The 27,188-nt window shown below is 44.0% G+C and overlaps 2 protein-coding genes across 2 annotated transcripts in view; one reads left to right on the forward strand and one right to left on the reverse strand.

Moving 5' to 3' along the window:
* Positions 1-2,117: 2,117 nt before the first annotated feature.
* On the reverse strand, positions 2,118-24,096 carry slc2a10 (solute carrier family 2 member 10). Its single transcript, XM_080204398.1, has 7 exons — positions 23,994-24,096; positions 17,291-17,370; positions 16,678-16,759; positions 10,152-11,576; positions 7,348-7,470; positions 5,222-5,357; positions 2,118-3,355 (listed from the first exon to the last, which is right to left on the reverse strand). Exons 3-7 carry the CDS (start codon positions 16,703-16,705, stop codon positions 3,265-3,267), a joined length of 1,803 nt encoding a protein of 600 aa, XP_080060524.1. The 5' UTR covers positions 16,706-16,759; positions 17,291-17,370; positions 23,994-24,096; the 3' UTR covers positions 2,118-3,264.
* A 1,103-nt stretch (positions 24,097-25,199) lies between these two features.
* Positions 25,200-27,188, forward strand: part of LOC145353847 (serine/threonine-protein kinase Sgk2-like) — a 39,065-nt gene continuing 37,076 nt past the window's right edge. The window contains exon 1 of the mRNA XM_080204729.1: positions 25,200-25,435. The gene's annotated coding sequence lies outside the window, so the exon portion shown is untranslated. The remainder of the gene's footprint in view (positions 25,436-27,188) is intronic.

Raw genomic sequence — 27,188 nt, forward strand, 5'->3', positions numbered from 1 at the left:
ATTTAGTCACACATGAAGAGGCAGAATAAGTGACCAGGACCAAAGGAACCATAACCCCATCATAACTCAGGACCTTCAGGAAATTTGCATCAAGTCATTAACACCAGTGCTACTAAATGTAATGAAATCCCTGTCTGTTAGCATGGTCAATATGGTTTTGATAAATCCCCATGGTAAAAATGAACTTTCTCCTGTCTTGGTTCTGATTATCAATTTCCCACATTGAGCAGGAGCTGCCTGGGTACCAAACTTATACATAGAATCCTTATAGTGCAGAAGGAGGCCACTGGCCCATCGAGCCTGCACCAACAACAATCCCACCCAGCCCCTAGCCCCATAACTCTACACATTTAATCCCCCTAAACTACGCATCTTGGGACACTAAGGGAGAATTTAACATGGCCAATCCACCTAACCTGCACACCTTTGGACTGTGGGAGGAAACTGGAGCACCCGGAGGAAACCCATGCAGACACGGAGAGAATGTGTAAACTCCACACTGACAGTCACTCGAGGCTGGAATTGAACCCGGGGCCCTGGCGCTATGAGGCAGCAGTGCTAACCACTGTACCACCATGCTGCCCATTCTGAAAGGGAAACCCTGAGTATGTGGATTCATTGGCTGGAACATCTCAACTCCGCCAAAAGTGAAGCAAGGGTGGCACAGCGATTCACACAGCTGCACGGTGCACGGCATGGCGGCACAGTAGTTATCATTTTTGCCTCACATCGCCAGGGACCCGCGTTCAATTCCTGGTTTGGGTCAGTGTGTGGAGTCTGCACGCTCGGCCTGTATCTGCGTGGGTTTCCTCCAAGTGCTCTAGTTTCCTCTCGCAGCCTGAAAGATGTGCTGGTTAGGTGCATTGGCCATGCTAAATTCTCCCTCAGTGTACCTGAACAGAGTATGGCAACTAGGGGATTTTCACAGTAAATTCATTGCAGTGTTAATGTAAGCTTACTTGTGGCTGGGATGGCATGGTAGCACAGTGGTTAGCACTGCTGCTTCAAAGTGCCAGTGACCCACATTCGATTCCCAGGCTTGGGTCACTGTGTGGAGTTTGCATGATCTGTGTGAGTTTCCTCCCACATTCTGAAAGATGTGCTGAATAAGTGCATTGACCCAAACAGGCGCCGGACTGTAGTGACTAGGGGATTTTTACAGTAACTTCATTGCAGTGTTAATGTGACCCTTGTGACTAATAAATAAACATTTTTTAAAACCAATAAATAAATGTTACTTCTCAGAAACATAATCTCATGTGAAATTATGCCAATTGGTTTCTGAATATTTGGGGCTTGAGAAATGAACGCTGTCTTTACTCAGAGGGTAGTAAGGGCGTGGAATGCCCTGCCAGCAGCAGTTGTGGACTTGCCAACTTTAAGGGCGTTCAAATGGTCAGTGGATAGGCATATGGATAACATTGGAATAGTTTAGGTTAGAGGGTCATTAGATTGGTTCCACTGGTCGGCGCAACATCGAGGGCCGAAGGGCTGCACTGTAATGTTCTATGTTCTATGTCTTCAGGCAACTCAACAACAACAACAACTTTTGCATTTGTATAACGGGTGGAATTCTCCAGCCGTTCACGCCAGCAGTGCAGCCATGCCCATGGGTTTCCAGGCGGCGTAGGGTGGTTTCAAAGGAAAATCCCATTGACAGCAACAGGACCAGAGAATCCTGCCATGAATGAACAACACGTCACCCCCCACTGCCAACATGTGGCTGGGAGACCGGAGAATCCCGTCCAATGCCTTTATAGTAAGGTGTCCTCACGCACTTCACTGAAGGCAAGTAATGCAATACTTGACACTAAACCGCATCAAGCGGCATTAGGCATGCCACTGACTAAAAGCTTTGTCAAAGAGGTAGGTTTTAAAGGCCTGTCATTGTAACAGGAAGTTGAAGTCAAGTGGCAGAGAGGTTTAGAGAAGGAATTCCAGAGCTTATGGCCTTGGCTCTGGGAGGATGGAGTTAGTGGCTGGGGTGCAAAGATTGTGGTGAGGTCTGAAATACACAAACCAATCAACAAGAATGTACCAAAAGCAGAAATGTAAAATTTACCAGAGCACAATACAAAGTAACCACACATTGATTTAATTCGCACTGGTCTGTGCACAGATCAATCTAAAACATTAAAATATGAACATACAAACCACACGTTCATCCTGTTTAAAAAAAACAAATAAATAGATAATATTGCACAATATTAAATACTTCTTACTCTCATTTCAGAGTACTGGCTGAGTAGTCAAAGAAGTCAAAAAAAAGATTGAATTATATATGGGTCCATCGTCATTCATGCCTCTTTGTTGCTTCATGTAATGCCCAAAGTGCCAGGGTTCAATTTTTGCTTCTTGTTCATTTTATATTGTTTCAAAGTTTCACAGCAATGATTAAACCTGAAGGCAAAGCAGAGACTGACTGCACCAACACACTGTGCCACTGAGCACCAGGGTACAGGTTCACTATTGCAATTCCCCTCAGGATGAGCTCCATGTAGCGGCCTGACTGTCACATGGTTCCAGTTAGTGGAGACCATGTGCTTCCCAACAGGAAGCGACAATCATTTTGATGTCACCTGTTCACACCTCAAATTCTGTGACTTTGGAAAAAGGAATGGAAGTTGTGCGATGCACATTCTCTCGGTTTTCGAATCATGCTGCACCAGTTCAAAAGGCGCTTAAAGAAAATGATAAACCAATAGGTCAGGATGCATCATCTATAACTCTCAGCTGGCACAGTGAACAATAGTCTCTGGAAACCTGAAGTAAATGAAAGGTCATATCTCCCTCAAGAAAAAAAACCTTTAAACACAATGTCACAGAAAGGTTTTGTTTCTTCTCTCTTAATCACTTTGTTTGGCCTCTCTGTGACAGAATGTTGCCTTAATCAAAGGACAAGTAAAGCAGCAACATCAAGTTACAACCCATTGCTAGGCCTCTGCTAATGTTGCTCATGAGTAGGCAGTTAGGAAGTTCATGAGTTACATGAGTGCCTTAGAGTGATTCATCCTCCTAACGCTCCTCCCTTTCTGTTGGGAAATACTTGCAGTCCACTACTTTGCATGTCGGCTGTCTCTGGTAGAATGTCCAGAGTACAGCGAGGAATGAAGACAATTGACATAAAGGATCACACTCTTCCTTCAGATTCTTCTGGGATATTGCTTTCAATGCTTCGTTAAAGCTCTCAAGTCTCAATTTCAAAGAGCCATTCAAATTAGCCTTATCGCATTTGGAGTCTGTATCAATAAAAATCTGGAATGTCTAAAATAAGAAACCATCAACCCGTTTGTAACGAGGCATGGATGCTCCTCTTCTGCTGGTTTGCGGACAGCAGCACCTTGCTCCTGAGACTCTGGAAGATAAATACAGCTAAGATGTGAAATGCAACTTTTGTGAACGAATTAACCATTTACTGGAGGCTAAAGTTGTCAGTTCCAACCTCTTGTGTATAATTACAGACCAGGAACCAAGAGTGTTAAAACCTCTGAACATGAATAACCCTAGGCACCAAATTTTTAATGTACCTCTAAGGTTGTTTAACAATTTTTTCTCCATTCTCTTCCAAAGATAATCTTAACTTATGTTAATTCAATCAGTGGCAGATGATTCGCTGGAGAAACACATGACGGTTTTCTCATCGGAAACAACATTCTGCCAGTTTTTGATAAGATTTTGCCCACCATAGTCTGAAGAGATAATATAGCAGTAGTCCAGGCAGTGTGTAGGCAATATGGAATAGAATTGCCAGCCTGCCAACCCATTACATCCATTACAGAAATCTCACACAAACCGCGACATCCACATGTGATTTTCTACAGCAAGGGGCAATGAAAACTTGAATCTTCCTAGCCAAAATTTAAACTTTAAAACTCAACACTTGATCATGACCAGTTTTGGAAGACCTATGCTTTGGGAACTAGTGAAGCTCTTGCCATCACATTGTGGGTAATGTTTACTGGGAAAGTAAGAAATATACCCTTAGACTCGTCTAAACGTAGGACACAGAGTGTAATGGGATGAATATAAATATAATCCAAGTATCCTATATGAAAGCCATTGTGTAGTGGCATTTGAACCTCCAGACTGAATTTAATTGGATATTACAGCTTTAACCCAGGCCGAAGAGCTCCACGGGGATCAGTTGGTCAAGTGCTGGGATATGCTGCAGAAAATGTCAACGGTACAGTTTTAATCTCTATATTGGCTGAAGTTATTCTCAGGCCCTGTTTTGTCCAACAATAATATCATGGCATGAGCCGTAATTAGCAACCCTTGGACAATGAGGATGCTGCATAGAGGCAGAAGGTCCCTGTAGGAGCTGGTGAGTGATCCAAAATAACACCTGCTTATTCTGAATTCAGAGTATGTACAAGGGAATGCAATAATAAGACAAGAGGCAACATGGTGGCACAGTGGTTAGCACTGCTGCCTCACAGTGCCAGGGACCTGGGTTCGATCCCCAGCTTGGGTCACTGTCTGTGCGAAGTCTGCACATTCTCCCCGTGTCTGTGTGGGATTCCGCCTGGTGCTCCAATTTCCTCCCATAGTCTGAAAGATGTGCTGGTTAGGTGCATTGGCTTGAACAGGCGCCGGAGTGTGGCAACTAGGGGAATTTCACAGTAACTTCATTGCATGTTAATGTAAGATGATTTGTGACTAATAGATACATTTTTAAAAAAACTTTGTTGCTTTTTCTTGAAACACATATTCCCTCCAGTTCTATTAAATTTCATGCAGTATATTTTCAAAGCCTTAGCTTCTTTTTAAATTGAAGAAAAGATGGGTTGGCACCGGGGTTAGCACTACTGCCTCACAGTGCCAGAGACCCAGGTTCGATTCATGACTTGCGTCACCATTTGTGTGGAGTTTGCACATTCTCCCCATGTCTGCGTGGGTTTCCTCCAGGTGCTGTGGTTTCCTCCCACAGTCCAAAGATGTGTGTGTTAGGTGGATTGGCCATGCTAAATCGACCCTAGTTTCAGGGAAGTTAATCGGGTAAACATGTAGGGTTACAGGGACAGGGTGGGATTGAAAGACATGCTGGTTAAGTGCATTGACCCGAACACATGCTGGAGTGTGGCGATTAGGGGAATTTCACAGTAAGTTCATGGCAGTGTTAATGTAAGCCTTACTTGTGACTAATAAATAAATAAACTACAACTGTTGTTGGTGCAGGCTTGATGGCCTCTCTCTGTACTGTAAAGATTTTATGATTTACCTTCTAGCAGAAAACTGTCTGTCGATCTCGTCCAGTGATTGTCCCTTGGTCTCAGGCAGGTAAAGACATATGAAAGTGACTGAAGCAAACCCCACCACTCCATAGAATAGGAAGGTCCCAAAGAGTCCAATTGTTTCTGAACAAAGAGTAAGAAATGTTCGTTTTTCAGGTGTGGGATTTTTCAATATTAATATTGGCCTCTGCCCAAGAGCTTCCCTCTTGAGTTACTTAACTGCAATGAAAGCTTGGTGTCACTCTACTGTCACACAAACATTTAGACACTTCACCAGCCAGTAATTCTTCTTTTTCCTTCTTTGCACAGACAAGGCAACTCTTGTTCTGAACAGGTCGGGACAGCGACCACATCACTTCTGTGCCAACATTGGACACTTATCATATTCCTCTTTGAAAATAAGAAACATCCAGCCTGTGTTTGTCTCCTATTCCCAGTCAGCCTTTGTTCTCTGCCTGACAGCACTTTTTGTTTTATTTCTTTCAGGGATGTAGGTATCACTGGCTAGACCAACATTTGTTGTCCATCCCTAATTGTCCTTGACAAGGTGGTTGTGAGCTGCCTTCCGGAACTGCTGCAGTCCATGTGCTGTTAGACAAGGAGTTCTGCAATTGTGAACCAGCAACAATGAAGTAACAACACTGTATTTCCAAGTCAGGGTGGTGAGTGACTTTGGTGGGGAAGGCGGTGGCGGGGTGGGAGGGGGAATTCCTGGGATCTGTTACTCTTGTCCTTCTAGATGGTAGTCGTTGTGGGTTTGGAAGGTGAGTTCCTGCAGTGCATCTTATAGATGGTACACACTGCTGCCATTGTTTGTTGGTGATGGAGGGAGCAAATGTTTGTGGTTTGGGTGCCAATCAAGTGGACTAATTGGTGGCAAGTTTCTTGAGTGCTGTTGGAACTGCACCCACCCAGGTAACTGTTTCATCACACTCCTTACTTGTGCATTGTAGATGGTGGACAGGCTTTGTGTCTGTGTGTGTGTGCGTGTGTGTGTTGGGGGGTGGGGGGGATGGAATCAGGAAGTGAGTCACTCAGTACAGGATTCCTAACTTCTGACCTCCTCTTGTAGCCATTGCATTGATACGGCTTGTCCAGTTCAGTTTTTGGTCAATGATATCGCCAGGGTATTGATACTGAGGGATCAAATGATGATAATACCTTTGAATGTCACAAGCCGATGGTTAGATCCTCTCTTGTTGGAGATGATCATTGCCTGGCATTTGTGTGACACAAATGTTACTTTCCCCCACTTGTCAGCCCAGCCTGCATATTATCTGGGTCTTTCTGTATTTGGATATGAACTGCTCCAGTGTCTGAATCATCATGATTAACAGTGAACACTGTGCAAACTTCAGTGAACATGCCCAGTGCTGGCCTTATGATGAAAGGACGGCCATTGATGAGGAAACTGAGGATGATTGGGCCTAGGTCAAAATTGAGCAATTTAGACCTTCGAACATAGAAAGAAATATGCATCTTCTCAATGGATAAAAGTACCAATTTCGTTGAGATAATATGCTAATTTCAAAGAACACGGTCCAACATTCTTCCCTTGGTCAAAAGGACTTATCATTTGCATCTGCTGTCTGTGGAAATTTGCTGCTGCAGAATGCTGCTGTATTTGCCTCAGTAACAGTAGTCATTGCACTCCATATGCAGTTATTTACTCTAAAATCTTCGGAGGTTTTTTTTATTCATGTGTGGGACATGACATTGCTGGCAAGGCCAACATTTATTGCCCATTTCCAGTTGAGCTGAGTTGCTTGCGAGGCCATTTTAGAGGGCTATTGAGAGTCAAACACATTGCTCTGTGTCAGGAGTCACATGTCGGCCAGACCAGGTAAGGATGGCAGATTTATTTCCCTAAACGGCATTCATGAGCCAGATGGGTTTTTCTGACAATCGGCGACGGTTTTATGGTCATCAGTAGATTCTGAACGCCAGATATTTTTAATAAATTCAAATTCTACCATCTGCTGTGACGGAATTCGAAGCCAGGTCATTAGCTGAGTTTCTGGATTAACGGTCTAGTGATAATATGACTAGGCTATTGCCGATATTCTGACATAATGAGGTCAAAGACAAACCCAATTATTCTTCTCTTACTTACCAATTACATCCAAGAATGTGACAGTGACGATAATATTCGCCACCCAGTTGAAGCTGTTGGAGAATGCAAACGCTCGTCCTCGAATGTCCGCAGGGAATATCTCACTCAGAACCAACCACGTCACTGAAATATTACAGCAATTTGTCAAGTCTGTGATACTGTTGCAGTTGTTGTGGCCTTGTGTAGATTCTATCATAGATAGATCAGGCCGTGAGATTTAAACAAATACATCTGTAGTTTGTTCGGGATCTCAAATGTTACTCCACTCCTCAACTCCCTCTGCTGGTATGTGTTTTTTTTTCCCTGAGCAGCTTTAAGAATTATCTTTACTCAATGAGTTCCTTGACAGTTGTTATATATAGATGTTAACAACCTGGAGGCGAGGGCTTCTACCCAACCTCACCCAATAATCACACCTTCCTCCACTCCCACCCTGCACACCCAAACCCCGTTGCACATCCGACTCCCAGCAAACCCTATCTAACCTCACTTTCGTTCTCTTTCCCATTCACAAAACGCACATCATGCCACAGTTACCATTGCACTGACCTTTATAAATTGGACTTACTACCTTTTTTTTGTTTTGTAATACTTGTTCACGCACAATTCTTTATCTGAAAGTCAGCTCGGTGTCCCAAACTTGTAGAGGATCAGAAAGACAATAACAGAGGGAAAGTTTGAGAATTGCTGATCTATTGTGAAGAAAGATGTTATTGATTTTGCTATTTTAGGGGTTCATTATGATATTCTGTGATGGAGGCAGGCGCATGTGTGTGTGTGTGTGTGTGTGTGTGCATGCATGTGCGTGTGTGTGCATGACTAGCTTGCCTAGATACCCTCAATCAGGAGGATTGGAAAAAAGAGTTCAGACAAAGGATTGTTGAAAAATAACAAATATATTAACCTACCCTTTCTTAACTACAGAACCACACTGCTAAAAGCTGATTCTTGGCATGAGAACTATTGATGTGAAGATGGCTGTGGATACAATTCAAGCTCTACAATAAACATGTCAACTTAATAATATGTCAGATCATTATGATGAAGTCAGGAAATGCAAGGAGCAACAAAGATTTGGTCAAACTCAGAATTTCCACTTCAGGCACACAGCATGAGGTTTGAAAGTGCTACAACCTGGGGAAAGAGTGTGGGTACGAGATCAGCACAAACAAGGCATTGAAATAGATAGAGTTCTACAACTGAGGTCATAAAGAATTAAGGCAGACCAGGCAAGTATGAGAATGAACCCAAGAGCCTTGATATGGCTGGGAAGGAAACCAGTGGAGCCTTGGACTTATTATTTAGATTTGGAGGGAACCAGAAACAAACAGAAATTCTACAAACACCCAAATGATGAGAGGGTGAAGTTTGTCTCTCAACCACAAAATGAAATCCGTACAAGATCAGGTCAAGACTCTACAGAGACTAACCCTATGAAGTCTGAGACTTTGGGGGAAGATGCAGGGTAAAAGATTAACATCAGGAGCACCTCGTTCATATGTTAACTAGAATGCAATGTTACATGACTAAGAGACTGAGATCTGGTGAGAAGCAGAACTACAAATTCTGTGTAGATTACAGAGGTGTACGGCACAATGGCACAGTGGTTAGCACTGCTGCCTCACAGCGCCTGAGACTCGGGTTCGATTATTGGCTTGGGTCGTTGTATGTGTGGAATCTGCATGTTCTCCCCGTGTCTGTGTGAGTTCCCTCCAGGTGCTCCAGTCTCCTCCCACAGTCCAAAGGACATGTTGGTTAGGTGCACTGGCCATGCTAAATTCTCCCTCAGTGTACACAAACATGCGCCAGAGTGGGGCGACTAGGGGATTTTCATGGTAACTTCATTGTAGTGTTAACGTAAGTCTACTTGTGACACTAATAAATAAACTTAAAAAAAACTTTAATATACATTGATCTGTAAATAAAAAGGAACGGTTTTAATGGATAACAGTCTATGGTATCATTCTTAGGCTAACAGACAAACCTTAAAGAAAACCAAGACAAAAATTATTACAGAAGGAAAGGGATAAGTTTGGTTGATATGAAGTTAAATTGTTAATTTAGTTTCCAGTATAGGTACTTCAACAATGTCATGCAGCCATGCCAGTAAGCAGTCCTCATCCTCAACTATTCCTAGAAGTCAGAACTGATACTACAAGACTGCAAATCAATGAAGTTCATCTCAGCAAGTGTCCTTTATAAACATTTTTGATTGTGCATGATTCTACCTTCTCTGGTGTGGATGAGAGCCAAATCCCTCTCTGCTCCATCATTTTCAACAAATTAGACATTCTGCAACTTAAGAACGTTGGGCGGCACTGTGGCATAGTGATTAGCACTACTGCCTCACAGATCCAGGGACCTAGGTATGATTCCCGGCTTGGGTCACTATCTATATGGAGTTTGCATGTTCTCCCTTGTCTGTGTGGGTTTCCTCCGAGTGCTCCGGTTTCCTCCCACAGTCTGAAAGACGTGCTGGTTAGGGGCATTGACCCAGACAAGCGCCAAAGTGTGGCGACGAGGGAAATTTCACAGTAACTTGATTGCAGTGTTAATGTAAGCCTTACTTGTGACTAATAAATAAACTTTAAAAAGGTTAGGTGCATTGGCCATGCTAAATTGCCCCTTAGTGTCCTGGGATGCATACGTTAGCGGGATAAATATGTGGGGTTGGACTAGGGCGTGGTGAGATTGTTGTTGGTGCAGACCCAATGGGCCAAATGGCCTCGTTTTAGATTGTAGAGGTTCTAAGTTCTAATACCAGCTTATAATTACAGAATCAATAGAAATAGTATTGCACTTACTTGGACCAAACCCAATTGAATAAGCGCTGACAAAGGCCATCATACTAAAGAGTGTAATCCAATTTAAAGCCAAATGTCTGGAGGTTTGAGTTGAGCTTACTGAAGTTTGTTTCAGGTGATTTCTTGTTTTCTTTGAATGGAAGCTTTCATCTGAAGCGTACATGTTATTTAAAGAGTCCACTGTGCTGAGGGAATGACTGGACTGCTCGCTGGACAAGCTGTTGTTCACTCCTACCTCAAAGGCTAGATGGCGTTTGCCCTGGGCAGACGAGGCCAAAGTTCGACTCACGTTGAGCGAATTTCCATTGGTGAATGTCGGATCTGTTCGCCAAAGAATTGGTTCGGAGGAAGTCACGCTGGAATTTACCATCTGATTCGATCCATTAACCTGGGCTTTGAGTCTGCAGCTGGCGTGGGATGCCACAGCGACACCCTGGCTTGAGAAGGTGATCACAGTGACTGACACGGACATTACAATGCAGCCGCCAATTAGCAGTGTTCGTCTTCCAACTCTGTCAGTGCATACCATGGCTATGACAGTCGTGATGACTTTGACTGTTCCCAGTCCTACTGAGGCCAGGACTGCTGAGGCATTGCTTTGAAATCCCACCGACCGAAAAATGGTTGAGGCGTAGTACAGCACATTGGGCTGGCCGGTGAGCTGCTGCGACAGCACTAAACCCAGTGCCACCAGAAATCTAGCCCTCATGTTGTCTTTGGAACGAAATAAGTCAAAGAAACCGTACTGGCGGCGGGTTCCCTGAGCTAAATCCACCTCCTCCGAGTCGGGATTGTCATTCTCTCCACTCTGTAGCTGCAGCAGGACTTTCTGTGAGTCATCACCTTGCCTTTTGACCCCCTGCGCCATTGAGGGGAGAAGGAGAACACTGATGCCCTGGAAAGCCGCTGGGCCAATGGCCAAACCAAACATGTATCTCCACCCATTTCCTACGTCCGACCAGGCATAATTCAAGACGTAGGCGCTCAGAATGCCAAACGTGATCCCAACTTCATAAAGAGACACCATCTTGCCTCTGTGACTGGGGCTGACTATTTCGGAAACGTAGATGCAACAGGCCGTGGAGGAAATGGCCATGGCAAATCCAACAGTCAACCGGCCACAGACCAGCAGTGTGAACGAGGAGGACAGTAAGAGGATGCCACTTCCAACACAGATCAATGCCGCACTAAGGACAATTGAGTTTCTTCGCCCATGATAATCAATGGCTATCCCTCCAACCAACGAGGCAAAGAAAGCCCCAATCAGAAGGGCGCTGACCAGTATTTCTTGCTGCAAGCAGCTAAGACCAAAGACTTCCTTGAGCTGCAGCAAAGCACCCGAGATGATTCCCAATTCATATCCAAAAATCAGTCCTCCGAGAAGTGCCACTGTCGATGACAGCAGTAGCACATGCGCAAGCCGGCCTGAAATATAATGCAAACATTCGTAAAATGCTGACCATCAGATCTCACCCAAAGCATTAAACAGATAGCCACTGAATTATGAAGGATAGAACTCGAACCAATCTTTACACACTTTTACTAACAGAAATACACATCATAAGCATAGGCTTCCAAACCCACCCACCAAAATTTCTGGCTGTTCCTATTTCCCACAAACAAGTCCCTAGTTAACGTCCATCAACTGCATACAACTGAACACCTTGATTTGGATCACCATGTTCCTTTAAGGACCTTTGGAGAGGTCACTTAAAGTACAATCAGATAACACGAACAATAATTTGTATTTATAAAGCACATAAATATACGGTGGCACAGTGGTTAGCACTGCTGTCTCACAGCCTCAGGGATCCGGACTCAAATCTGGCCTTGGGTGACTGTGTATATGGAGTCTGCACATTCTCTCTGTGTCTGCATGGGTTTGCTCCAGGTAGTCCGGTTTCTTCCCACACTCCAAAAATTTGCAGGTTAGGTGAATTGGCTAAGTTGCCCCTTAGTTTTGCAAGGCGTGTAGGTTCTTTGGATTAGCCTCAGGAAATGTGTGGGGATAGAGCAGGGGAGAGGGCCTGGGTAAGACACTCTTTCAGAGAGTCGGTGCAGGCTTGATGGGCCAAATGGCCTCTTCTGCACTGTAGTGATTCTATGATTCATATTTAACACAATAAAACATCCCAACACAAGAGCGTTATAAAGCAAAATTTAACACTGAAATACATAAGCAGTTAAATAACCAAAAGTTTAGTTAAATGTTATAGAGGAAAGAGAGGTAGAGGGGTTTAGGGAGGAAATCCCAGAGCTAAGGCCATGTCAGCTGAAGGCAGTCACCAGTGGTGGACTGATTAGAAATTGGATTTGCTCAGAAAGCCTCAGGATCTCTCAGGGGGCTGCGGGGATACAGGAGGGGTCAGGCCACATAGATACTTGAAAACAATGATTGGAATGAGAAAATTAAAGAGTTGCCCACAATTATGACCAGAATGTGGGACGTGACTGAGGAACATCACTCCCAATGAAAGATATTTCATGGACTTAGCAATACATAAATATGAGAAGGTCAAATACAATGGGATTTGAAGGATACGTGCTACTCAAATAGAAGAAAGTGATTAGCTGGTAGTACAATGCACTCACGTACAACTTTCAACAAGCTGGGAAACTAAGCCACATCGTGACCGAGGTTTTTCTAATGCATTTGTGGGACATGGGCATCGCTGGCTGGCCAACATTTATTGCCCTTGGGCAGCTGAGAGTCAACCACCGTGCTGTGGCTCTGGAGTCACATGTCAGCCAGACCAGGTAAGGATGTCAGATTTCCTTCCCTAAAGGACATTATCTGGGTTTCTTCTGACAACCGACAATAGTTTCAGGGTCAACAGTAGATTCTTAATTCCAATATTTTTTATTGAATTCAGATTCTACCACCTGCTGTGGCGGGATTCGAATCCAGCTCTGAATTAGCTGAGTTTTCGGATTAATAGTCTAGACCATCAGACCATCCCCTCCCCTCATTGTGTTCACAAAGGGTACTGGTCAAAGTTAGGTTTCAGACCATAGTTAAGGTCATGTTGTGCTAAGAGGCTGAATTCACTGATCCCCTTGATGTTGGACTCTGCTTAATTCAGTTCAGTGGAACTCCCCTTGTAAACTACTAAAAACACAGAATCATATCTCGAGGTAAATGTGAAACAGTCACAGGAATTGGTGGTAAATTAAAACTGCAATCAGGACCACATAGGAATTGCACAAAATTCCAATTGGTCCAAATGTTTGTCTCTAATCCTTGACATCAATCTAGCAAATTGGTGAGCCCTTTGATGTGTTTCTCTTCCATTGCTGGGTCCACAGAGATGGCAAAAATGCGCCAGCAACATTCTCTGCCCTGTGGAGAAATAATTTATTAGCATCAAGAATTTATTTGCAAATTAACTAATAACCAATGCTTCAAGAATGCAAATTTAAGAGTCTTTTTTATATACGGAATGAAACTAAAATGTGTACACAAAAGTTCTGGCAGATCCACAGCAGAGGCAATACAACTTCCAGCTCTCTCATTATGTCTGCTGCATGGCAATGTGTACATTCAACACATGAAGTTCATAGAATTCTAGAGTGCAGAAGGAGGCCCATCGAGTCCGCACCAACCACAATCCCACCCAGGCCCTATTCCTGTAACCCCTCATATTTACCATGCCCCCTGACGCCACGGTTAATTTAGCATGGCCAATCAACCTAACCTTCACATCTTTGGACTTTGGAAGGAAATTGAAGCACCCGGAGGAAACCCACGCAGACACGGCATGAATGTGCAGACTCCGCACAGACAGCGACCCAAAGCCGGAATCAAACCAGGATCCCTGACGCTGTGAGACAACATTGCTAACCACTGTGCCACCCTCACCACAAGATGAAGAATGGTGCTGGCAAATGAAAATTTATGCCCAGGTGAGATGCCAATTAGATCACCTTTGTTCTAAGGGTTGATCTGTATCCACAAGCAAGCTATCAGCACAAAGCGACAAATTCAAACAAGAAGGAGTTGAAGAGGAATGTAGCATGCAGTAAAGGAACTGAGCTCCTCGGCTCAATGCCACGTACAGCAGGTACGAGTCCAGCAGCTTTAGCCGGAGTGGACTCCCCACTGCTTTCTCCTGAGAAAAGCGGATGAGCACGAGCAACACCAAACCATGCATCGTTACAGAAACATTTTATTGAGCTTTGGTGGCATATTGCTATTAGTTTCCACTGGATCTTGAAAACGTTCCCTCAGTGCCTGAGGCCATCTGTGTGCCTGAGCTGGATAGCCATGCGTGTGATGATGGGCTGAATGGCCTCCTTCTCCGCTGCAACAATTCTGCGATTCTGTAACACTAATAGAGTTATCGGCAATGCCAGCAGAGGTCAGAGAGTTCAGGCAGATGGAAAACCTTGGGTAGGTAGATCATTGACAGTAATCAATGACCTTTTGATCTGGGATATTTCCCTTGTTGGGCACAGTGATATCTACTCTACCTGCCAGCCCACAGTTACCCTGTATTTCAACCGCATAATCTGATTATATCCTTTCCTATTGACAGCACAGCTACAAGTGAGTGGATAGATGGAACTGGAACTGAGTCTCACTGAGCAAACAGTGGGGATGGAGTTATGATGCGCATGTGAACTTTATTGTGAGCACACAGTGCTTCTGCTGCCTTTCAAACCTAACCTAGCTCCACATGCCATAGAGCCCAAGCAGGATCATGAGCAGGGTAAAACTTCTGTCTACTCCTGTGGAATCACAAAGCTTTCAGCCTCAAAATCCATGAGGCATCAACATCAGTGAGATGCTGTCACCCCCATACACTGAAGATGTGCTCCACTATCACTTTTGACAGGCTTCATGTTGGCATCAAACCACCGGGAAAGGATGGCTGCTGTCTTGACTCACATTTCAGGAGAGCATGTATTCACAAGCTGTACTGGCCTAACACAGGAAGGGAAGCCAGAACCCCGGGACACATTAGCAGATATTTCTATCAGGACTTTTTGTCACCAAGTGTGAGCACCCATCAAGCAGCACTCCCTGCATTCATGGTGTTTTTTTTTGCGATAGTAGTCATGATGTGGGTATGCCGGCGTTGGACTGGCGTAAACACAGTGAGAAGTCTGACAACACCAGGTTTTAGTCCAACCTATTTATTTGATAATATACTCACAAGCTTTCGGGGTTAGCCCCTTCGTCAGGTGAATGGAGAGTTCTGGCCTCAGACAGAGCATATAAAGCACAGACAGTTTAGAGATTACTGATTAGAATGCGAATCCTTACACCTTCTAATCAGTAATCTCTAAACTGTCTGTGCTTTATATGCTCTGTCTGAGGCCAGAACTCTCCATTCACCTGACGAAGGGGCTAACCCCGAAAGCTTGTGAGTATATTATCAAATAAATAGGTTGGACTAAAACCTGGTGTTGTCAGAATTTTCACTGTTTTTTTTTGCCACATGCACTTTGCCACTCTTCAGACCTCAGGTGGAAGACATCCTCGTTGTCCGAACCATTTGAACTGGTGGGAACACTGCAGTCCCAGAAAACAGCCTTATCATCCATACTGCCCTTCACCCTCAGAGAAATCTGTTGAGATGTTCACTTCCCCAGGTATGAATAAAGGAGAGACTTCTACCATTATCAGAAATGACTTCTCTAGAGACACTTTCTCAGCAATGCTGCTCTAACGGGTTGTACCTGCCAATTGGGTGAAGTAAGGGATTGGTTGCTACTGGAATTGGATAGAGTGCAAACATCCCACCTGCCACTGCTAGTCCCACCTACGAAATGAACACATGATACTGGAAAGCACAATCATTGCAATATCTGCTGCACAACTGTCTTCAGTGCCACAATAATTGCCGCAAAGGCACAATATTCAGTGCACACTAAATGCCCAGTGTTGCATGTCTCACATTTCAGGGATCAGCAAGGATAGACTTCTCCTAGATCAACAACCTCAAGGAGGCAAGGCCAGGTAACACTGATGTGCTTTAACAATGTTCCAGGTGTCTTTTCCATAGATGAATGAATCAATAATCATTGACACCTCTCTGGAGCAAAGGAGAGTGAAGCAGGAGGGTCATTCCCATTCCTCACCAAAATATTTACATCACAACTGCATCTTCTCCGGAAGCAGGCTGCCTCCAGTACAACATCGGGCTCTGGCAATGAAGGCAAAATTGGGGAATGTTTAATTTCAACACATAGTCCAGTTGAAATTAAACGTACAGTTGCACTGCATTACCCCCAGCACCATTGAATGCTTATTTTACTTATTAGTGTCACGAGTAGGCTTATATTAATATTTATATATCCTCTGAAACACATGCTGGTTAGGTGCATTGGCAATGCTAAATTCTCCCTCAGTGTACCCGAACAGGCGCCGGAATGTGGCAACTAGGGGATTTTCATAGTAACTTCATGTAATGTGCTAATGTGACGCTAATAAATAAATTTTAAAAAAAGATTAGACATTGAGGTTTAAAAAAATCAAATATAGCGCAAAGAAGTCCAAGAGATGTTCAATTTCGCAACTCACCCATCTCCCCACAAGAGCAAAACCACATTATTCTTCAAAATCAATCAGTGATCTAATGTCCCACACAGCATCCGACCTTTCTCTGGGAAAAGACGAACAGTACACATCATTAGTACTTAGAATCAGTGTGTAATTTCCTATTGTAAATCGGCTTTAACCAAGCTGTTTTTCTATGACTTATTGCTCTTTTCCTTCAGCTGCTCCATGCTGACAGCAATTGAACACAAGGGAAAATGAAGGTTAGCAAATGACGTGCTAGGAACCACTTGAAACCTCTTGAGGAACATCAAAGAAATTTGTAGCCAAGGCAACTAGTGGACTCAATAGCCAGAGTTCCATCAAAACATCCAGGGGACAGAGAGAGAGAGAGAGACAGTACGTTATTAAAATAGGCTTGTTCATTGTGATATACGCTGATCACATTATTGAGGGTGGGATCAGTGTGTATTATTATGGTGTAATGTCCATCAGCCCCTGCTATTGCTGGGTAGCAGGATTGTAGTTTCCATAGAAACCCATGTGAGCAAATAGGTTGGCATGGTTATCCAAGGACCAATCGACTTTTAAGGCTTGGTTGATCTAATTTGGATAATTAATGATCGGTAACTGTTACCTAATATTCTTCATGGTGAAATGGCCACGCAGACTGTAGGTTGTCATTTTTAAAAAGTACATCCAAATGTCATTTCTTGACTAAAATGAGAATAGTAAACCAAAATTAGTACATTATATCATAAATATGCAGGGTATTCCATAAATAACAAGATGGAGATCAAGAGGCGGATACATCTCACCCACACACTGGGAGATGGAGAGACTGGTACATCTCATCCACACATTGGAGATGGTGAGGCTGGTATATCTCACCCACATACTGGGAGATAGAGTGATTGGTACATCTCACCCACACACTGTGGGGCGGAGAAGCTGGCACACCCCTATCATTGCAAATCGGGGATTTCCCTGATGAGTTTCTGGTTCCCACAGTGACAAGATAAACAGCAAACTGAAATACAATTTGGTGAAAGAAAAAGCTAAAACAATTTGAATGAAAATTGTAACTTAACTAATTGATTTAGTGGTAATAGTTTTGATTTGGTCTGATGTTAAAGAATGCTGTAAAAGTGGACAATGTTGCATAATACTACAAATAGTAGCAAAAGGATATTCAAAATAAACCTCTGCAAGAAAGGAAGTTTGTCTGGAAGGAGTAAGGTTGGGGATTAAAGAATGAAAGATTTTCTCTGAAAACTATTATTCTGTTATACGCATTTAAAATGCAGCAAGGCTCAGCATGGATAGCTTTGTTTTATCCTCCCACCCATTCACCCCCATCACCACCACACACACCACCACTCCCCCCACCTCCCCAAGTCATTAAGAACCATCATGCTGGTATGAGGAACTATTGGAGAACTCCTAGTTCTACAGCAACTAGTATTTCACTGGAACCAGTAGGAAAGACCCTAGACTGGCTCATCTAAAATCCTCCATAACATGGAGCCTAGCCTCAGCTAATCTTCACTTCCTCTTTAAAAATAAACACCATTAGAGCAAGATGCCAGGGTCATTAATCCTACAGGAGAGGCAGTGAAGCAGTCATGTAGCCTTGATCTTGAAATCATAACACAATGGATGGTCACAGGCATCGTGTGATAATGGAGGGAGTAACCATTTGCCTCATTCTCGACATTATCAAATTTTGCTTATTGGTAGCATTCCCACTAACAGAGATTAAACTCGCCTGCTGTGCCAAGGGAATGCTGCACGAAGGAGAGCCGCACCGTCCAAGGGAGGGTGCCAAGGGAATGCTATGCTGTCTGAGATGGTACACTCACCCACATACTGGGAGTAGTACTACAGGAGTGCCAGACTGACCAACTTGGAAGTGCCAAGTGAGCACTGCACTGAGGAAGTACCACACTGCATGAGCAACAGTGCCAAGGGAATGCCAGACCAAAGGAACAGCACTCTCCAAGAGCAATGTGAAGGGAGTAGTGTACTGTCTAAGGGTCAGTTCTAAAAGAATACCGCACTATCAAAGGGGTGCTGAAGGAGTGCTGCACTGTCAGAGGGAACGTACTGAGGAGAAATTTCGAGGGTGGTGAATGTGTAGAACTTACTACCACAGAATGTAGTTGAGGCCAAAACATTGTCTGATTTCAGAAGAAATTAGATATAGCTTCAGAGGCTAAAGGGATCAAGGGATGGGATGGGGGGGGCGGGTAGAGGGATCAGGATATTAAATTCAATGATCAGCCATAATCAAAATGAATGGCAGAGCAGGGTTGAAAGGCCAAATAGCCTACTCTTACTTCTAGTTTCTCTGTCAGAGGGACAGTACTGAGAGAGTGCTGCCCTGTCACAGCGACAATAGTAAGGGAGTGCTACATTGTCAGAAGGCCAGTACTGAGGGACAGTGCTGCACTGTCAGAGGGCCAGTACTGAGGGACAGTGCTGCACTGTCAGAGGGCCAGTACTGAGGGACAGTGCTGCACTGTCAGAGGGCCAGTACTAAGGGACAGTGCTGCACTGTCAGAGGGCCAGTACTAAGGGACAGTGCTGCACTGTCAGAGGGCCAGTACTGAGGGACAGTGCTGCACTGTCAGAGGGCCAGTACTGAGGGACAGTGCTGCACTGTCAGAGGGCCAGTACTAAGGGACAGTGCTGCACTGTCAGAGGGCCAGTACTAAGGGACAGTGCTGCACTGTCAGAGGGCCAGTACTGAGGGACAGTGCTGCACTGTCAGAGGGAGAGTACTGAGGAAGTTCTGCACTGTCAGAGGGAGAGTACTGAGGAAGTTCTGCACTATCAGAGGGGCAGTACTGAGAGTGTATTGCATTGTTAGAGGGCTAGTGCTGAGGGAGAGTTGCACTGTCAGAGAGACCTTTGGTGGTTGTAACCGATCCCTGCATCTCTATTCCAAAGAGCAGGGGAGCTCTCCTTGGTATCCTGATCAATATTTATCCCTCAAGCAATATCACAATGATAGGTCATCATATTGCTATATTACTGTTGGCATGACAAATTGACTTAGTGTTGCCTCTATTACAAAATGGGGCTACAATTCAAAATGGGGTTTAATTAGCTGTGAAGAACTGTGACGTATTTTGAGGTCATAAAGGGCGTTTTATAAATTCAAATCCTTCCTTCTTACACAAAAAAAGACAAAAGTGATCCAAAGTCTGATTTAATTAAGACCTACTGAACACCAAAGAAGAATTATTTCCCCTTCATTTATGTAAAGAGGCCTTTTTATATATATACTCCCAGACACCACCCACCATCCACCATCCACCTCTAAAGAGGGGCAGCATGATGACTGGGGTAGCATGGTGGCACAGTGGTTAGCACTATTGCCTTACAGTACCAGAGACCCGGGTTCGATTCCCAGCTTGAGTGACTGTCCGTGCGTAATCTGCATGGGCTTCCTCCCCAAAGTCCGAAAGACATGCTGACTAGCTACATTGGCCGTGCTAAATTCTTCCTCAGTGCATCCAAACAGGGTGCCAGAGTGTGGTGACTAGGGGATTTTCATAATAACTTCATTGTAAGCCTACTTGTGACATTAATAAATAAACTTAAGATGTGCTGGGGAGGTTGATTAGCCATGCTAAGTTGATCCTTAGTGTCAGGGGGATTAGTGGGTAAATATGTGGGATTGTGGGGACAGGGGCTGAGTGGGATTGTTGTCAGTGCAGACTCAATGGGCTGAATGGCCTCCTTCTGCACTGTAGGAATTCTATGATTCGATGGACAATAAACTAAATACCCTAGCTGCTACCAGCAATACCTCCTCCATCCCCCTTTGTCTGACAGCCACAACTTATCCGCCCTGGAACAAGCAATGTCTGGGTGTGATGCCCTTCATGATCGAACAGCCCGCAAAGACTTTGCTGCCCGGGTGGGGGGGGCACTATACATGCTGAAATAATGGCTCAGAAGACTTGTTCAGGATGTTCAACAACACAAACAGCAGCGATAGCAAATAAAAGAAGTTGAGAGGAATGGATACATAGTTCAGAGCTAATCATTCAGAAAGCTGGATGTTTTTAGCGTGTTGTTACATTGTTTGAAACTGCAGCCTCCTTACCAAGTAAATATTTATGATAAATACATTTTGTGTACATCCCACCCTTCCACCTTAAAACCCTTTCATCTTAAACGTTTTTTTTAGAAAAAACCACTAATAATGCGGATGTTTGCTAATAGTTAACATATCACACTCGTTTTCAGAATCCTTGCTTCAGATCTGCTGGAATACTCATCAAATTAAACAGAAATCTCCATCTGCTGATTCTTGCAAGACGCCACGCATTTTAGAAGAGATAAATAGATCTGGGGTTTCTTTTGTTGTTGGGAGTACAGAGTTCCTGGAAAATTGTGGCCTAAATGGGCATTTTCTTGTGAGCGCTGCCTCTTTCCGTTACGTTAACAATTCGGTCACTTGCAAGTATTGAGTTTCTCCCGAGGTTATCTACTTTCGCCTCTGCCTTCAGAGCAAACAAAGCCGAGAGAGTACCTTTCGAATGAATTACAGGAAAAGTGATACCGTTACATTGTGCTGAGGTTCAGCCTCTTGCGGAATGTGCGGTCCCCGCGAAGTCGACGTGGCAAAAGAATTTAAAGAGAGAGAGAGCGAAGAAGTTACTCAGTGAGCTGCGGCTGCCACTTCCACCCGGAGGCCAGCAGAGAGCGGCAGACACTAGCTTTACCAGGCAGAGTCCCCCCCCATGAAATTGCCCAACCTTTGTCAATAACTGGGGATGCTGGAAATCTGAAATCAAAGACAGAAAAATGCTGGAAGTACTCAGCAGGTCTTGACAGCATCTGTGGAGGGAGTGAATGGGCAGGATTTTCCGGTCGCCCTCGCCCCCCCAGTGCTGGAGATTTCTCCCCTAGGTCAAGGGACCTTTGAATAATCCGCCAAATTTTGTGTCCGGCCCGCCTCGATTCCCACTGCAGCGGCGGGATGGGAAAATTCCACCCACTGTTTCAGCAGAGCGGTTAGCACCTCCGCTTCTCAGCGCCAGGGATCCGGGTTCAATTCCAGCCTCAGGTGACTGTGTGGAGTTTGCTCATTCTCCCCATATCTGTGTTTCCTCCAGGTGCTCCTGCTTCCTCCCACACTCCAAAGATGTGCAGGTTAGATGGATTGGCCATGTTTTATTGCCCCTTAGTGTCAGGGCGATTTGCAGGGTAAATATGTGGGGTTACAGGGATATAACCCTGACATTCTCTCTTCCACCTTTTTCGGGCGGGTAAAAGACACAAAAGTCTGAGGTCAGGTACCAACCGACTCAAGAATAGCTTCTTCCCTGCTGCTGTCAGACTTTTGAATGGACTTACCTTGCATTAAGGTGATCTTTCTCTACATCCTAGCTATGACTGTAACACTACATTCTCCACTCTCTTGTTTTTTTCTCCATGAACAATATGTTTTGTCCGTACAGCACGCAAGAAACGATACTTTTCACTGTATGTTAATACATGTGACAATAATAAATCAAATCAAATATAGAGCCTGTGAGGAATTGTTGTTGGGACAGGCTCAATGGGCTGAATGGCCTCCTTCTGCACAGTAGGGACTCTATGAAGATATGACATTTCTTCAATAACAAAATATTTCCAAAATGTTGGGACTCAGCAGATCTGACAGCCTCCCTAGGGACAGACATTTCACGTCCATGTGACCGTTCTTGAGAAGGAAAAGATGTGATTATACATAACAGGGGAGTGACACTGGTTGGCTTGGACTATTGGGCAACCTGTAACCCAGGGACCACATGAGGCCCATCTGAGTTCTAAGTGCGGCCCAAAGACATTTTGCCGACCAGCGCTCACCTGTAGGTTTGCCACTTTCTGTAGATTTCCATCCATGTAGTTTATTTTCCTGCCGGTATGACTGAAGTGATTCACACGTAAAGCAAGGGCACGTGAACTGAGGTGCATACTGATTACTCACAACATTGACTGTGAGAGCCGTGCACTCCCTCCGTGTCCAAGGTGTAAATACTTAATTTTTTACCATTTGAAGTCGATGATAGTTCTATTAACATACCAATGATCAAGCATTTTCTATAACTTGTTATGAAATATTCAGCGGGTCTTAAATGTATTTAATCTTATTATGGCGTCCTGGTTCATGAACAAGCCTGCTGATGAAGGAGGGTCACTCATGAGGATCACTGGTTTGGACCCCAAGGCTAAATTAAGCTACCTCACTCCCATGTGCTGAATAATGGTAACATACGCTCTTACCAATGTGAAAATGGGCCAGCAAATTGTGGTGAGAAAATGTGGTGAACTGCGAACCCATACAATTAACGGAATTATTTGTGCCACTCCACTGTTAAGACCATAAGACATAGGAGCAGAATTAGGCCATTCGGACCATCAAATCTGCTCCCCCATTCAATCATGGCTGATATTTTTTTCATCCCCACTCTCCTGCCTTTTCCCCATAACCCCTGATCCCCTTATTAATCAAGAACCTATCTATCTCTGTCTTAAAGACACTCAATGATCTGGTCTCCACAGCCTTCCACAACAAAGAGTTCCACAGATTCACCACTCTCTAGCTGAAGAAATTCCTCCTCATCTCTGTTTTATCAAGCCTTTAGCCTGAGGTTGTGCCCTCTAGTTCTAGTTTTTTCTAACTAGTGGAAACATCCTCTCCACGTCCGCGCTATTCAGAATCCGTTAGCTTTGCGGAATCCCTACGTATTGCATGAAGTTGCTGCATTGGCGCATTCCTTGCTCATTAAACTCTCCTCTGAAAGTGAAGTTGAATAATTAAGTCTCAGAACCTCCCAAAGCAGCTCACAGATGAGTGAGTACTTTTTTTTAAACGTAGTCACTGTTGTAACACAGCAAAAGGTGGTAGCCAATTTGCTCACCGCAAGTGGCGATATGCCAATCACCAAGTTGTGTGTTTTCAGTGATATTGGCTGAGGTTACAACAGGGGTAACACTCCGGCATTTCTTCAAATTAGTCCCTTGGGATCTTTTGCACCCACATGATGGGATAGATGCAGTTTAACACCTCGTCTAAAAGATGGTGTAGCACTCTCCCAGTACTGGCACTGGGAGGGGTAGCCTAGATAATACGTTCCCGTCTCTGGAATGGAACCCACAATCTTCTGACTCAGAGAAAGAAATGAGGAATGTGTTTACTTTTGATCTAAGCATTAACACCTATAAATTATTTGATCTAAGGATGAAACTATGTTCAAATACTTTGGTCTCACAACAGTAACCTGGAATTATATCTTAACCGGCTGTGGATCTGATCTTTGCTGAAGATAAAAGTGTACCTCCCTTTGTGTTCAATGGATGGATTGACTTGGATCTGCAAACTTTGACTTATTCCCGTTCCAGTTTTCTTTCTTTTACTTTCGCTGTTTAAAAGCCAAGGAAGATCAAAGACGCTCTCTATTCAGCAACAAAGAACAGAACTACCAAAGTACTTTTGTAAAATAAGAATAACAGTTCTGAGCACAAAATGACACCAGGCGATAAAATGAGATTCTTACATTTACGTAGCTGCGATTGCTCTTGGAGATGTAGATTGGGCGAATGCATTGCGTTCCCTCAAATCCAGACGTGTGTGTGTGTCCTTATGCTGCTCCTTCACCTACAAATAATCACTGTACTTCTAGCTTTACATTCTTGTGTACAGAAGTATTGATGGGTGTTCCCTTGTCTGGCAGAGCAAAAAGAGGATGGGCTCTGTCAGCACAGAGCCAGAAGCTGCAACGCAACTCGTACACAAGATACAAGAATAACAGCTTATGTTTAAACACTGCCTTAATGTCTTAAAATATGTAATCCTTGTAACTAAAAATTATCTTCTGAACAGAATTAACCCTCAATACAACTCTATAGAGCTTCTGGGCACAGCGGTTAGCACTGCTGCCTCATAGTGCCAGGCACCCGGGTTCAATTCTGGTCTTGGGCGATTGGCTGTGTGGAGTTTGCACGTTCTCCTCGTGTCTGTGTGGGTTTCCTCCGGGTGCTTCTGTTTCCTCCCACCATCCAATGATGTGTAGGTTAGGTGGATTGGCCGTGCCAAATTGCCTCTTAGTGTTGCCAGATGCATAAATTAAGTGGATTAGCCATGGTAAATGTGCAGAGATACAGGGATAGGGCTGGGGATGGGCCTGGGTAAGATGTGAGTCGGTGCTGACTCAATGGACTGAATGGCTTCCTTCTGCTCTGTAGAGATTCTATGGTTCTATGGTATTGCTCCTTCTGCATGTTGAAGTACACTGTATGCTACACAGACTTTTCTCTTGTACAATGCAAAGGCATCTCAGGCAAGGTGTTTTGAATGACCTCTACAGTGCGGGTCTCCATCGTTGTCAGAACATATCACGGCGGATTTTCAGGTGACTTTTAAACTGCTAGCTGTAGTTTTGATGAATATTGAAGATTTCGTAACATTATTCAAAGAACGCACGATTTCTCCTTGGGTTCCTTGGGCAACCAATAATACTTCAATAAAAAACAGACTAACTGGCCACTCCTTGCTATTTATGTGACATTACATGGTGCACAATGACTTGGCTGCTTGTCAACATAATAACAGTGATTGCATTTCAACGTGATTCATTTTCTATTAAGTGCTCTGCAATACTTCCGAGAGCAAGCTTAGAATGAAACAGACAAGTATCAACGGTACTTGGCAAAAGTACCACAGCATAAGTGGAGAGCAGAGCGAACACAGGACCGAGTGTAATGTTAGCAAAGCTCCAATGTAAGGAACTGGCTGCAAGTGCGATTTCTCTGGTAATTATTTCTCAAGTTGGAATTTAATTTGATGTCTAAAATTTTACTTTGAGCTTTTAAAAAAAAAGCTGTAAAAGAAACTTCAAGCTTGTTCAGCTGCCCAGTTATCAGGAACTGCCTGACGGTTAACTGTTAATTAACTGGAAGTGGGTTAACCCAAATAGCTACTAGTTACTGTGAGCAGGAGGCTGCGTTAGCAGTTGTAACTTGAGTGTCTGCCATGAGCTCTGTGTAAGTAAACAGTATTTAGCTGAAAAGAGAGACATGTTACTGAAGCTTTGCATCTGGCACTCATCAGGACAAACACAAGAATGCCAAATTTCAAACAACCACAACAATTAATACTGAAGAGAAAAGGGGTGCCGACTGGTTGGCAAGTTGACTTCCAAGACGGGAAGCTTCAGCAACATTACTTTTTTTTCCGCAATATTTGAGTTCTGCACGACCAAACCACTTCAAAGAGCATTTACTGCCGCAAAGAGTAAACAACCTAAAGGTGAAAGCAGAACACAGTACGGAGCTAACAGAGTGATACTGTCCAGAACTTGGTGCAGAGGAGAAGGAGGTGCTGCTTTTTCTTCATTTTCTTTTACCCTCCGGTTATTCGTATCAGAAGCTGAGAGCAGTAGGTGGTAGTTTACTGCAAGTTAGTCTGTGGGAAAAAAAACAACAAACTAAAAACAAGATATGAATAATTAAAACTATGGCAGGACAGGTTGTGTGTCTAAAGTAATAAGTTTATTTATTAGTCACAAGTAATGCTCTCATTAACACTGCAATGAAGTTACTATGAAATTCCCCTAGTTGCCACACACCGGCGCCTGTTCAGGTCAATGCATTTAACCAGCACATCTTTCAGACTGTGGGAGGAAACCGGAACACCCAGAGGAAACCCACTCTGACATAGGGAGAGTGTGCAAACTCCACACAGACAGTGACCCAAGCCGGGAATCGAACCTGGGACCCTGGCACTGTGAGACAGCAGTGCTAACCACTATGCCATCATGCCACTGTGTGTGTGTGTGTGTGTGTGTCCGTCCAGTATGTGGGAGTTTGTGGACAGTAGGACTCTACTGAGCGAACACATCTGCAGTGGGTGTCATCATCTTGAATTGTTGAGCTGGATTGTGAATCAGAGACATCCTTAGGTAGAAGGAAGGCAAAGCATTACCTGAACAGTTTGCTCCAGATTTTGTTTGCTCACACCTTTTGGAGAGGTACAGGTTCAGAACAGTGTCGATGTGACCAGTTGTGCACAGAGTAAGGAAAACACAAGTGAGACGGAGGGAAAGGAATCACAGAAATTGATCTGATCCAACTGGTGCAATGTATTTACCAGCTGAGAGGATAAGAATGAAGACAGTTGGAGGCACAGCTAGAATGTGGATCATGGTATTTTGGAGCAGGAGGCTGTCCAAAGGGAAGAAGAAAGGAAACCTCATGTTGTAGGGGGATTCAATAATAAGGGGAGCACTAGTTGCCAGAGCAAGGGAGTTGCCAGCCACAGAGCTGAGGATGAAGGTTAGTTTTAGTTTAATTATATGAACTTTGAATCATTTGAATCTTTTTTTCATGACACACTTGGGGAATCTTCACAGCACACCAGTTGGGAACCAGTTGGAGTAGATAATGGTCCAAAAACAAACAGAGGGGAAGAAAGTGGAGTAACAAGCAGAAATTGTGCTTTAAAACACTATGGCCAGAATTCTACCACCTCGCCT

The sequence above is a fragment of the Carcharhinus amblyrhynchos genome, chromosome 16 (genome assembly GCF_965287045.1).
Source record: "Carcharhinus amblyrhynchos chromosome 16, sCarAmb.v2.hapA, whole genome shotgun sequence".
Classification (NCBI taxonomy): Eukaryota; Metazoa; Chordata; class Chondrichthyes; order Carcharhiniformes; family Carcharhinidae; genus Carcharhinus; species Carcharhinus amblyrhynchos.